This window comes from Coloeus monedula (genome assembly GCF_965178545.1).
Source record: "Coloeus monedula genome assembly, chromosome: 2".
In the NCBI taxonomy this organism is placed as follows: Eukaryota; Metazoa; Chordata; class Aves; order Passeriformes; family Corvidae; genus Coloeus; species Coloeus monedula.
Genome location: NC_138782.1, coordinates 105436711 through 105449138, shown reverse-complemented (window position 1 = coordinate 105449138; position 12428 = coordinate 105436711). Strand labels below are relative to the sequence as shown.

Here is a 12428-nt window from a genome sequence, read left to right as displayed (position 1 = left end):
GCCAAAATACAGAAAGCAAAGGAATGCTTCCTTTTCTGTACCTGATATGCCTGAAAGCTGCCCCTGATTGACCCTGGGGTCCTGAACTGGAGCACCTCCTGTAAACACTATGCTCCTCAAAGCCAGCTCTTGTCACCAGCAGCTCTCAAGGATTCTCCAGAGACAAGAACTGGGAGGAGAATGAAATATTTTGGTAATCCCATCCTTTTGAGGAGCTGATAAAACATTGCTATTAAGCATCTGCAAACAGCTAACGAACGCATCAGTTCCTCAGGTAATTGCATCCTCTGGTCATTTTTGTTACCTCGTTCCCTTGGAGCAGTCCAGCCTTTGCTCCCCACCCTTAAGTATTGTTCCATGTTGTCTCACACCAGAGCAGTGCCTACCCACTGGCCCCTGCCCTCCTGCCCCAGCCAAGGTCAGTCAGCCTGGACACTGCTGGGGACAGCTGCAGGCTCTTCTCTAGCCCCAGCCAGAGGGGAGGAGGTGAAGAGGGAACAGCTGGTACCAGGGATGTATTGGAGTGCTGGGGCCAGGTGATGGCCATTGTCCCTATCCAGACCACAGCCCTTGCTTTTGAGCCAGCTCAGTGAGCAGCTGGCTCCTGTGGTGGTGGCACAGCCCTTCCCTTCCCTCTCTGTCTGCTTTTCCAGTGCCTAATTCCAACACAGACTATTCTGTGATTCTGTGATCCCTGTTTGTTCATAGTCAGCAGAAGAAAAATGAAATTAAATTATATCTGCTGCCCACAGAGCCAAATATAGAGGCATGTGAACCCCATTATTTGCCCTGTTAACTGGCAGGGGAGGTGGTGTGAAATTCCTCAGGGATTTTGATGAGTTGTCTTAGCAAAGAGAGTGCTTATGCAGTGACAGGTATTGAGGGCAGGTAGTGTCCTGAGGACCAGCTGATGTGGGTGCTACGCACTGGGACAGTTTTCCCCACTGACTGCTTGCTGTTATTTAGAAAACCTTCTGTAATTCATGCCTGGATATGTGATGATATACACACACCCCAAATATATATATATATTTAAAATATTTTAGGATTTTTTTTTTCCTTCTTTCATTAAATTATTTTAGCCAAAACCAGCAGCTCTATTCCCTGATATTTCTTTTGGCTCTGTCCCAACTCAGCTTTTGTTTATGATCTGCTTGATCTTGGTGTTTTCCTTTATTTCAAGGGATCCTTCAAGGGATTCTTTTGCAGCCCCAGCCTGGCGCCCTCCACCAGCAACCCATCTCCAGAAGCCAGGGTCTGTGGGGTGGACAAGGACATCCCATTGATCTGCTTTTGCCTGAAATACAGTGGATTTTCCACCTGAGCTTGGTGGAAGAGCTGGGAGGATGGGACCTCTGAGCCCAGTGAGCACAGCCTTTTGCTTTGGGTACCTCAATGAGAGCACCCCACACCCCACAGCAGCCAGCATTTCCCATCACTTTTCCCCATGCAGGACAGAGTGTTTTTTCCATGTTGCACTGCTCACTCGCCAGCTCTGCAGGAGGGCAGGGGCTGCCCAGATGTCTACCTTCAGATAGCCATTAAAATTGCCTTCGGTGGCTTGGACATGGGGAGCAGGAGCACCCTGAGCTCTGTCCTGCAGCTTGGGCTGCAGAAAGGTTCCTTGCCGCTCTTATAAATGCTCCAGAGGCGGCAGAGTGTAAAAATCCCCTTTTCAGCATGGCAAAGGCAAGCTCCATCCTCCCACAACATTGACAGGGCAGGGACTCAGACCGTAGGGGATTGCATCTACCATGGGTGAGGCTCGAAGTGTTGAAAGAGAGGGGGAGAGGGGCAGGAAGCCTAGTCGTTCCAGGGCTAAACTAAATGTGGATTGAAAGGATCAATTGATTGTCCTTCTTACACCTTCCATCAAAGCCCATTTTTAAAACAAGCCAGCAATACAAAATAACCTTACAGTGGAAACGGCGACCAGTGTCAGAGCAAGAGCGGATGGAAAAACGGTGGTCAGTGTTACGGGAAGTGTTTTGGGTAAACAACCTCGGTGGTCAGGGATGGAGGCAGGAGCAGCACCGCTGCGGACAGCAGCCAGTGCCGGCGCGCCGAGCACAGCGGCTGCGAGAGCCGCGCACACTGGATGGCTCTGGGCGGAACAAATGCTTCCAGTGTCACCCCACCGACACGCCGGGTGCGACACACGCCAGCTCCCCTGGCTCAGTAGTGCTTTCCTCCAGCATCTGCCAAAGGCATCGCTTGCAGCCGCAGCCCTCCGGCCTCCTGCGGCCGCTTTTTCACGCTAAGGCTGTGGTACCGACCCGGGGGTACCGACCCGGGGGTACCGACCCGGGGGTACCGACTCGGGGGTACCGACCCGGCGGCGGGGGCGGCGCGGGCCGTGCACCTGCTGGCAGCGGGCAGCGCTGGGGGCGCGCACATCACCCCGCAGGTGGATCCCGTCCCGGGCGGCCGCACGAGGAAACGGGCTCCAGGGGGACACAGCCCGCGCAGAGGCTCGGCATGCCCGGCGCACGGCAGGGGCCGGGCAGGGGCAGGGCCGGGTCGGGCCGGGCCGCGCCAGGCGGGGCGGGCGGGGGGCGCGCCGCGCCGTGCGCATGTTCAGCCGTACGTCACAATAGCGGCGGTGGGAGCGCGCCCGGTCCCAGCCGATCGCGGCTGGTTTGAGCTGGTGCGTTGCCACAGCGACGCCGCGGCGCTATAAATAGGAGCGCGGCGGCCGTGGCGAAGCTTTGTCAGCCGCGGCGCCCTGCCTGCCCCGCCTGCCCCGCTCCTCCTCAGCCGGCCCGGTGCTCCCGCCCGGCTCCGCGCACCGCGCCCGGCTCGCAGGAGGAGGGGGAGGCGGCTCGGAGCGAGGGGATCGGCTGCCACCGGGGCTTGACATCAGGTCCGCCACCGCTGCCCGAGGCGAGGCGAGGTGAGGTGAGGCGGGCGGTGGGATGTGCCGGGCTGTGCCGGGAGCGGACCGGGGCGGGCGGCGGGGCCGCGGCGGAAGCGGCCGGCGCAGAGCCACGTGTCTGCGGGGCCGCTGCCAAGCGGCGCGGCCTGGGCTGGGCGCCGGTGCTGCCGCCGGGCACGGGGAATCCCCGGCCCCGGCGGGAAGCCGGGAGGCTCCGGGCGGCTGCGAGCGGGCCAGATCAACTCGCCGGCTCGCCTGGGGAGTGTTGGCTGCGCGTCCCGGCAGCGGGGGAAGGGACGGCCCCGACGTGGCCGCCGGGCTGCTTCCGGGGTGGGGAAAGGCAGGTGCGTGGCAGGAACAGGGCTCGGGGCGCCCGGACTCGCCCTTGGGCCGAGCGGCGCCGGGGCGCGGTGCCCTGCCCTCCTGCACACCCGGCGGGCACTGGCCTGGGGCAGGAGCGAATCAGAGAATCACAGAGTAGTTTGGGTTGGAAGGGACACTAAAGACCATCTAGTTCCAGCTCTGCCTACGACAGGCACACCTTCACTAGACCGGACTGCAGGGTGATGTGAGCTGTAATAAAGGTGCGCCCGGGGCTGACAGGCGCCTCCTCGGGAAGCCGCAGTGTGAGGCTGGGCGTGCAGTGCCCCGCTGCCGAGTCGGGCAGCGCAGCCCCAGCCCGGCGAAGAAGGGCGTCGGTGAGCGCAGGGCAGCCGGCCCCGTCCGGGCGCACCGCAGCCCGCACCGCTCTGCAGACTCCGGAGTCAGGGGCGCCTCGGTCACCTTTTCTAGACGCAGCTTGGCTGTTTGAGTACGGAGCCTGCAGGCGTGACTCAGCTTTGTCTAAATACAGCTGCTTTCTTTGGGGAGCTGCAGACACTTTGCACACAGTCCAAATAGAAACATAGATGTAAAGCTTGCAAGAACTGCTTAAGAAAATCTGTTGTGGCTAGTAAACGTAATTTCCCTTTTACATGTTAATAGGAAAAGTGATTTTCACGCAGTGCTCTGCAGAGGAGAGGTTAAACTAAATTCTTTCTGGTTGTGTTCACTTCTCTTAACCACAGCTGAAGTCGCTCTGAACTGCTTTCTGCAAAGCTGCAAGTCAATGATGAGATGCAACTTCTCCTTAGTAACAAACACCTTCCTGAGAAGTGTTTAATTTGCTGCTTCTTATGGTCCTTTCAAAGAGGCTTTTTAAGAGAAGACTTTAATCCAGATTGTGGGAGAATTAACCTGCACGTGAATGAGAGCAGGGGGAGAATGAGGTTCAATGGATTTTCGGGTTTATTAGAATCAAAGCTTAATCTGTAACAGCTATAAAACATCCTTTTAAAATTGGCTTATAGCCAGACACTCTGCTTAACAGCTTGATGGAGAATGCTGTCATTCTGTATTTGGTCAGTAAAAGAATGCTGTATTCTGTATTTACTCAGTAAAAGGATGGCCCTTGGACTTCATGGGTCATGGATGGCAGAGTAGTAGCCATAATATTAATAGCTTTGATATGGAGGTGAAGGAAAAGACAGCAGAAACTTCCAGGGAGCCAAACTGATTTCCAGGGAGTCTACTGACTATATGAATCCAAGTGAAGTATTGAATGTCAACTATATGAATTCAAATTAAATAATTAACTTTTTTTTTTTCAGCAGTTCATATTCGAGTCCTTTTACATAAACCTGACATCTTGGAAGTCATGAGTAACTTCAGCAAAGAAGAATTTGAGTTGACCTTCCTTGATGAAGGCTTTACTGCCAAGGATATCCTTGACCAAAAAATAAATGAAGTGTCATCTTCTGTAAGTATGAAGGGAAAACCAGTACGTTTCATGATGCTACAAACTTGTAAACTAATAGAACAAGTTGTCCTTGCAAATGATCTGCAAGACAGCCCCCTCGAATGCTGACCTCTAGGCTTATCCTGTTATCTGTTGTTTGTAATGTTAAGACGTATGTTTGCTCTAGGATGATAAAGATGCCTTCTATGTTGCTGACCTCGGGGACATTGTGAAGAAGCACATGCGGTGGCATAAGGCCCTTCCTCGGGTGACGCCCTTCTATGCTGTAAAATGTAACGACAGCAAAGCTGTTGTGAAGACTCTTGCTGTTCTTGGGGCAGGATTTGATTGCGCCAGTAAGGTGAGATCTTGACTATCTTCTGGTCTGTGACATCAGTATCTGTTCAGCTTTACAAGACATGTATATATAAAATTAAGCATTTTCTGTTGTTCTGATTACATTAATCATCCATCTAGAAATATCTTTTACAAGTGTAGTCTTTTCTTTCTTCAGACGGAAATACAGCTGGTACAGAGCATTGGTGTGCCTCCTGAGCGAATAATATATGCAAATCCCTGCAAACAAGTATCTCAAATCAAACATGCTGCCAGCAGTGGTGTACAGATGATGACATTTGATAGTGAAGTAGAGCTAATGAAAGTTGCAAGGGCCCATCCAAAAGCCAAGTAAGTAATGCTAATTGTTCTATAATTCTTCCTTGGGTTCCCAAGATACAGAAATACCTGTTTTATCTGAAACTTGTTATTCATTAGATTAAGATACTCTGCAAATTTGTGAAGTAATAAACATACTTTTAGCCAGTGAAATCTAATCGTGTAGAGCTTACTGGCACTTTAGGAAGAAATACACAGAGGAGCTTGTATCTTTAAGCTCAGTCTCGTTCTGAGGTCATACCTGCCTGATGATGATGTCTGTTATACTGAACTTAACTCCTCATTTTTTCCTGTTTCTAGGTTAGTCTTGCGCATTACCACTGATGACTCCAAAGCAGTCTGTCGTCTGAGTGTTAAATTTGGAGCTACACTTAAGACTAGCAGGCTTCTTCTGGAGCGTGCAAAAGAACTTGACCTTGCCATTGTTGGAGTTAGGTGAGCTGACAGTATCAAAACACAGTCATATTAAATAAGTTTTTTATAAGTGGTCTACCTGACAATAGAGATGCCTTTGCTTGTGGTGGCATGAGTTTATACAAGACTTCTTGACTAATTTGCCAAATAGCAACTGATAATTTGTATCTTTTTGTAGTTTCCATGTTGGAAGTGGATGTACAGACCCAGAGACCTTTGTTCAAGCCATTTCTGATGCCCGCTGTGTGTTCGATATGGGAGTAAGTCTAGTTCTACTTTTGCACTAAAATTGGCAACTCAAATGACTGTTACTTGAACATGAGTTAGCTCTGTTTCAAGTGTTAACGAAATGACTTAACATTACTTTTTAAGCTAAAATGATAAATTATAAACTGATTTTTTGACAGTATTGTTGTTAATCTCATTTTAGGCTGAACTTGGCTTCAGTATGTATCTGCTTGATATTGGTGGTGGCTTCCCTGGCTCTGAAGATGTCAAGCTTAAATTTGAAGAGGTATAGGTTTGCTAAGAACTTCTCAGGTTGTAGCATCTGTTTGAGTGTTGATCTGGATTGAATAAAATCTTGCTTTTTCTGTTTGTATGCAGACACATTTGCAAAAATGTGTCTGCTTGGTCAGAAATGTAATTAAGAGGAAAAGAGGAATTAATCAGAAAACTAAAAATTAGATGAGCTCATTAGATACGTAGCTAAATGACTGCACAAGCATGCAGTGGTCTCAAACAAGTAAAGCAGATTTAAACTAGAGGCTTGATTCTTACTGGCATAGATGTCTTCCATTGATGCTGTTCTTCAGACTGAATAGATTGGCACTGCTGGATATTTGTAGGACTTCTACTTAAAGCAGTGCTGTCAGACCACCTTGTCTTCTAGTTCAAGGAGGTGTTGAATGTTGTTACATATTAACATGAGGAGACAGTAAGTTACATAAAGTTTTCTTGTAATAGTGTGAGCGAACATTGTAGCACTTCTGGTACCTCCTAATGAAGTGTGTCTTCTCATAGTGCAGTATGGGGGCATAGGTGAGGCATCAAGAGCAAATGATGTCATTGGGCTCCATGGCATGATACAGTCATATTGCAGTAGGAGGCAGCTTAATGATAACTTCAGAACTTGTAAATAGCTGTTCATTAAGGCAACTGAATTTTAAGTATGATAGTAAAGCCCTCTGTATTCTTATGATCCCATAAGATGACATCTTTAGGATTCAGTAAGCTGTGGAATAGTGCATGAGTAGCAGCACTACAAGTGGACCACAAATCAAATTTGAAGTGTGGTGACTTGCAGGGCATTAATGTTGCTTTAATGAGCCTAGGAGTGGTGATTTCCTACAGCGTCAAACATGACCTGTTTTGTTACTTAAACTTTAAGGTGCAAGTGATGTCTGCTTTTGTTGCTTTGTATAAATTTAATTGCAAACAAGACTTTGAATGAGGAAAAAAAGCAAGAGCAGTCAATAGAAATTACAATAGATGTTAATAGATGTTATGTGTTTCACTAGTGTATCATTTTGAACTTGAGGGTCTTACTTCATCTCAGACTTCTAAAGTAGCACTTGAGTAGCTGCTGAAATTATAACACTGGCATCTAATTTTTCCTTAGATCACAAGTGTAATCAACCCAGCACTGGATAAATACTTCCCTTCAGATTCTGGAATAAATATTATTGCAGAGCCAGGAAGATACTATGTTGCATCAGCGTTCACGCTGGCAGTCAACATCATTGCAAAGAAAATTGTGTTAAAGGAGCAAACAGGTTCTGATGGTATGTAAATCTAGACTTAGTCTTAGTTCTAGCCAACTGTGTGTTTCTTTCCAAGCGTTTTCTCACTGGTGTCACAACTTCTTCCAGATGAAGATGATGCAAATGACAAAACTCTTATGTACTATGTGAATGATGGAGTCTATGGATCATTCAACTGCATCTTGTATGATCATGCACATGTTAAGCCAGTCCTGCAAAAGGTAAGCCTGTTCAGGAGTACCACATACTGGTCATGTATCATGGATGTAGGAGAATTCTTGTCACAACAGTCACTTCTCAGTTCACTGCTCCCTTCATGTTGCCGGACTTATTTAATTTAATTTATGAAGCATGCAGTGGAATTAACTCAAAGCCAGAGGTGAAGAAGAACCTGCAAGCAGCTCTTCCTTCTCTTCAGAGGTGGAATGTTACACCAACTATGATACTACTTCTGGAAGTTCTATTTTGATAGTCAAATAATTATACCTCACTCTTTCCTTTAGCGGCCTAAGCCAGATGACAGCTGCTACTTCTGCAGCATTTGGGGACCAACCTGTGATGGCTTAGATCGGATTGTTGAGCGTTTTAATATGCCAGAGTTGCAAGTTGGTGACTGGATCCTGTTTGAAAACATGGGTGCCTATACTGTTGCAGCGGCTTCTACTTTCAATGGATTCCAGAGGCCAACAATACACTATGTGATGTCAAGACCAGCATGGTTAGTAACTAAATATCTTGGATCCATCAGTACATTTGAGATCGCTGTAGTGAATAGCTCATATCTGTTGGCTACCCCTTAACAAGCAGGGCTATAGCTTTGATGCCACAGCTCTTGTAAAAACTTCTTGTATGGAAGAAGGCAGTGCCTCTGAAGGTTTTTGCTGTGTGCTTAGAACAATGCTGATGCTACTAATTACTTTTCTGTTGTACACACTTACAGGAGAGGCCCTTTTTAAGGGGTAATGTTAGGAGTCTTCATTAATCTGGATTCTAGCTAGTGTTTTTACTTCTGTACAACATTACAGAATCATTATGAATTCTTTACGTTTAGCTTCTGTGCCTAGTAATCAGAGACCAGTCAATCACAGTTCTATTAATATGTTGTCTTCTAAACTAGTAGCTTACTAAATCCTGACTGCAGGATGCAGGGACTTTCAACAGTGTTGCTTCACAGTATGTTCTCTGTTTGTTTGAGAGCTATTCCTTGGTTTAGGTTGAGCTCTGGCTCAGTGCTCAGTGCAGAGTGCTAGATCTCCATGGGAAGTTATTAAACAGGTAAGCAAAGAAAGCAGGACAACCTTTTAAGTGCAAGGATACTGTGAAACTGCAACTTGAACAACAGTTTGAAGTTACCTGGGTGCTCTTCAGTGCAACACATGTTAATGGATTGTACCTTCTATAAAAGTGGGGTTTCCTGTAAGAGCAAGCCCTTACCTCTCTACTGACATCTGCCTACTGAACTGGCAGAGGGCTTTTGGGCAGAAGTGTTACCCTAAAGCATGATTAGCTCGGCTATTGGGCGGTTTTCAAATTTTTTGAAAATCTTTAAGTTCAGGGGAATTCCTGCCATAAAAGTGACAGGAAGCTTCCTCCATTCTTTTACTAGCTCTGCTGGTGTAAGCAAGGCTTGTATTGTTCCTTCCCCTTAGTGAAACCTGTCAATTGACGCATTTCTCAAACCACATGAAGCTTTTAGACTTCCCTTAAGACATCAAAACTGTGTCTAATTGAACTAAAAATGGCTCTGCAGGAGAATAATTAGCTTTTTCACTGTATCACTAGGTTGCTGTTAAAATTTAATACTTGGTCTGAGGCATGCTGAGCTTAATTATGCAGACACAACTGTTGTCCAAGGCCACAGCACAGCCCTCTTTCAGCCCTATGTCTGTTTTCTGTTTTTGGCAAGAGAATACTGTGATAATTGCTGGCCCTTAACTGAGAGGGATATATCAGTGACATTATGGTGCAGATCTTCTTAGGACAGGCAAAAGTCTTTTGGAATGTCATCTACATATTACAAAGGTGTACAACTGAATTTGTGGCTAGAAACTGAAAGGTAAAAGACAAGACAATTACATGTGTCTAAGTAAACACTAGTAATACATGAGGAGCCGTATAGTGGTACAACTGTTTGCCTTGCATACCTAAGATAACTAGGAACTATAAGAGGGACGCCAAGCTGAGTGTTGCTGTTGGCACACCTGAGGGATGGGACGCCATCCAGAGGGACCTGGACAGGCTCAAGAAGTGGCCCTCATGGGAATCTCATGAGGTTTAACTTGTGCAAGGTGCTGCATCTGGGTCAGGGCAACCCCTCGTATCAATCCAGGCTGGGGGATGAACAGATCCTGAGCAGCCTTGCCCAGAAGGACTTGGGGGTGCTGTTGGGTGAGAGGCTGGACATGATCCCGCCATGTGCCCTTGCAGCCCAGAAAGCCAAACATGTCCTGGGATGCATCCAAAGCAGCGTGGGCAGCAGGTGAGGAAGGGGATTCTGCCCCTCTGCTCTGGTGAGACCCCACGTGCAGTGCTGCATCAGCTCTGGGGTCCCCAGCACAGGAAGGACATGGACCTATTGGAGCAAGTCCAGAGAAGGCCGCTGAGTTGATCAGAGGGATGAAGCACCTCTGCTGTGAGGAAAAGCTGAGAGAACTGGGATTGTTCAGCCTGGAGAAGAGAAGGCCTTGGGGTGACCTTATTGCAGCCTTCCAGTACCTGAGGGGGACTTACAGGAAAGATGGGACAAGACTGTTAACAAAAGCACGTAGTAACAGGATAAGGAGTAATAGCTTCAAATTAAAAGAGATGCCCCATCCCTGGAAGTGTTCAAGGCCAGGTTGGATCTGCCTCTGAGCAACCTGGTCTAGTTGAAGGTGTCCCTGCCCCTGTCAGGGGGGGTTAGAACTAAAACTTAAAGGTCTCCTGCCAACCCAAACCATTCTATGAATCTATGTACTAAGTCCAAAAACACAGTCAACTGAAGTTCTTCTGAGGTTGTTTTAGTACAACTCCTGTCTGAGTATGGAAGGAGTTGCATGTTTCTCACTGGTCTGGTCAGCTCCTTTATACTCCTAGTCTGTCATTCATACTTTTTCTTAATTCAAGTTACCCAGGAATGTGAGAGTGTGGGATAAGTGACAGTCAAGTTGTCAGGGATTTTCACATCTGAAATTCTGAACTATTGAGTACTAAGTCAGTAAGTCTGTATAGCATGAGGTGTACAGATGTAGCTACAGGTATATAGGTGCATCTTTGCAGATCTAAATCCTACACAGAATGGTAAAACCAGCTTTGTATTGGCACTTACCCTAAAGCCTAGCCAGCCACAGGTGACCTGCATGGATTCTGCTTTTACTATTTTTACTTTTCCCCCCTATGATAATAATGTCTGGATTGCAGTTATGCATAAAGAGTTCATTTCATATTCACTGGCAATTAAAAAAATTGTACCTTACTTACATTTTTAGGTAGATTGCAGTGAAACAGTTTTTGACTTACTCTTTTTTTTTCTAGGCAACTAATGCAGCAGATCAAGGAGCAAGGGTTCCTAGCTGAAGTGGAGGAGCAGGATGTTGCTAGTCTGCCAGTCTCTTGTGCCTGGGAAAGCGGAATTGAATATCCAGCAACTTGTGCTTCAGCTAGTATTAATGTATAGGAAATATTTAGTAACTAAGTGCAAGGTTAGTCATTGAATTTAGGGCATTTGGGGGACTGTTAACTTAATTCTTGGTAGAATTTTTAAGTGGTTTTTTTAACATTTAGGTTTGGCATAAATGCAAGAAAAATGACTAGGAGATGGGTCACAATTATCTGTGTTCCTATGGAAACTATTTGAATATTGTTTTATATGGATTTTTATTCACTTTTCATGTATGCTACTAAAGACTGACCCTCAACTGTCGAACAAGTATTTGTAGCTTGTGTATGGCAGAACGGGCTAAGCTTAGTGCTTTGTGACCTACCTGTTTTAAAATAAAGTATATTGAAATAACTGGTCCTGTGTTTGGTTAATATGTAGAAATTTAATGTGTTGTGGATGGCTCTTACAGCATATATGAGGGCAGACCAGAGGCTGCAAGCCCAGAACTTACTAATAAATGCCATTCCCCTACCCTTGCCCTCCCAACTGAAGGAAACCCTCAATGGGTAGGGAAACTGAATTGCCTTTTTTCATATGTGATTAGAAAAGTGTCGACTGTAAACAAATTGAACACTGTGTGAATTCTTGTGAATTCCCATTTTTCACTACTGAACATGGGCTTGACAAGTTGCATATTGCAAGTTCAATGCAGTGCTGGTTTTCTGCAAGTTAGTCTATTGGTGCTGTGGCCAGGACTGAAGGCTATTTATAAACACATCTAGTGGTACATGAGAGAATACAGCACAGGCTCCATGGCTGCCACACTGCTTGTTATGTGTGTGAGAACTAAAATATGTTGTGGGAAAACCCAGGAAGCTGAAACTATGTGGCTGACAGGCTCTCTGACCTGTGCTGCCTAGGCCTTTGATATAAAAGAGATAAGAAATGGGACTTGACATTTTTTGTCTTTGCGATATGATTAGAGGCCCTTAATATTATGAGAAGACATGCTACCCTTCTGGCTTTGGATTAAATGTGATAGATGACACTAAGTAGTACATACTAGGAGCTAATACAGGGGTGTTGGTGATAAAATAGTCTGCTTATTGAATCAAAGCATTCTGACTTACGTTTAACCTGATGCTAGTTTGCTGCCACTTACTGCACTAAAATTGGAAAATGTTTCTGATAAACTAATTGGTCCTAGAGCTGAATTTGATCTGTTTGCCAGAAGGTCCTGGACTGTGGGCATGCCATAGCAAATGCCTGAGAGAGCGGAGAAAGATAAAGATCGTAATGTATCAAATAAATATGTAAAGCTTAAGCTAACTTGGAGTAAGTGTT

General features: G+C 46.4%; 1 protein-coding gene across 1 annotated transcript; it reads left to right on the top strand.

The window, feature by feature from the left end:
- Positions 1 to 2779: 2779 nt before the first annotated feature.
- On the top strand, positions 2780 to 11159 carry ODC1 (ornithine decarboxylase 1; the record flags this gene model as incomplete). Its single annotated transcript, XM_082302569.1, has 11 exons — positions 2780 to 2893; positions 4525 to 4673; positions 4840 to 5013; positions 5167 to 5339; positions 5628 to 5762; positions 5920 to 6001; positions 6172 to 6255; positions 7363 to 7525; positions 7613 to 7725; positions 8008 to 8222; positions 11018 to 11159. Exons 2-11 carry the CDS (start codon positions 4572 to 4574, stop codon positions 11157 to 11159), a joined length of 1383 nt encoding a protein of 460 aa, XP_082158695.1. The 5' UTR covers positions 2780 to 2893; positions 4525 to 4571.
- Between the last annotated feature and the right edge of the window lie 1269 nt (positions 11160 to 12428).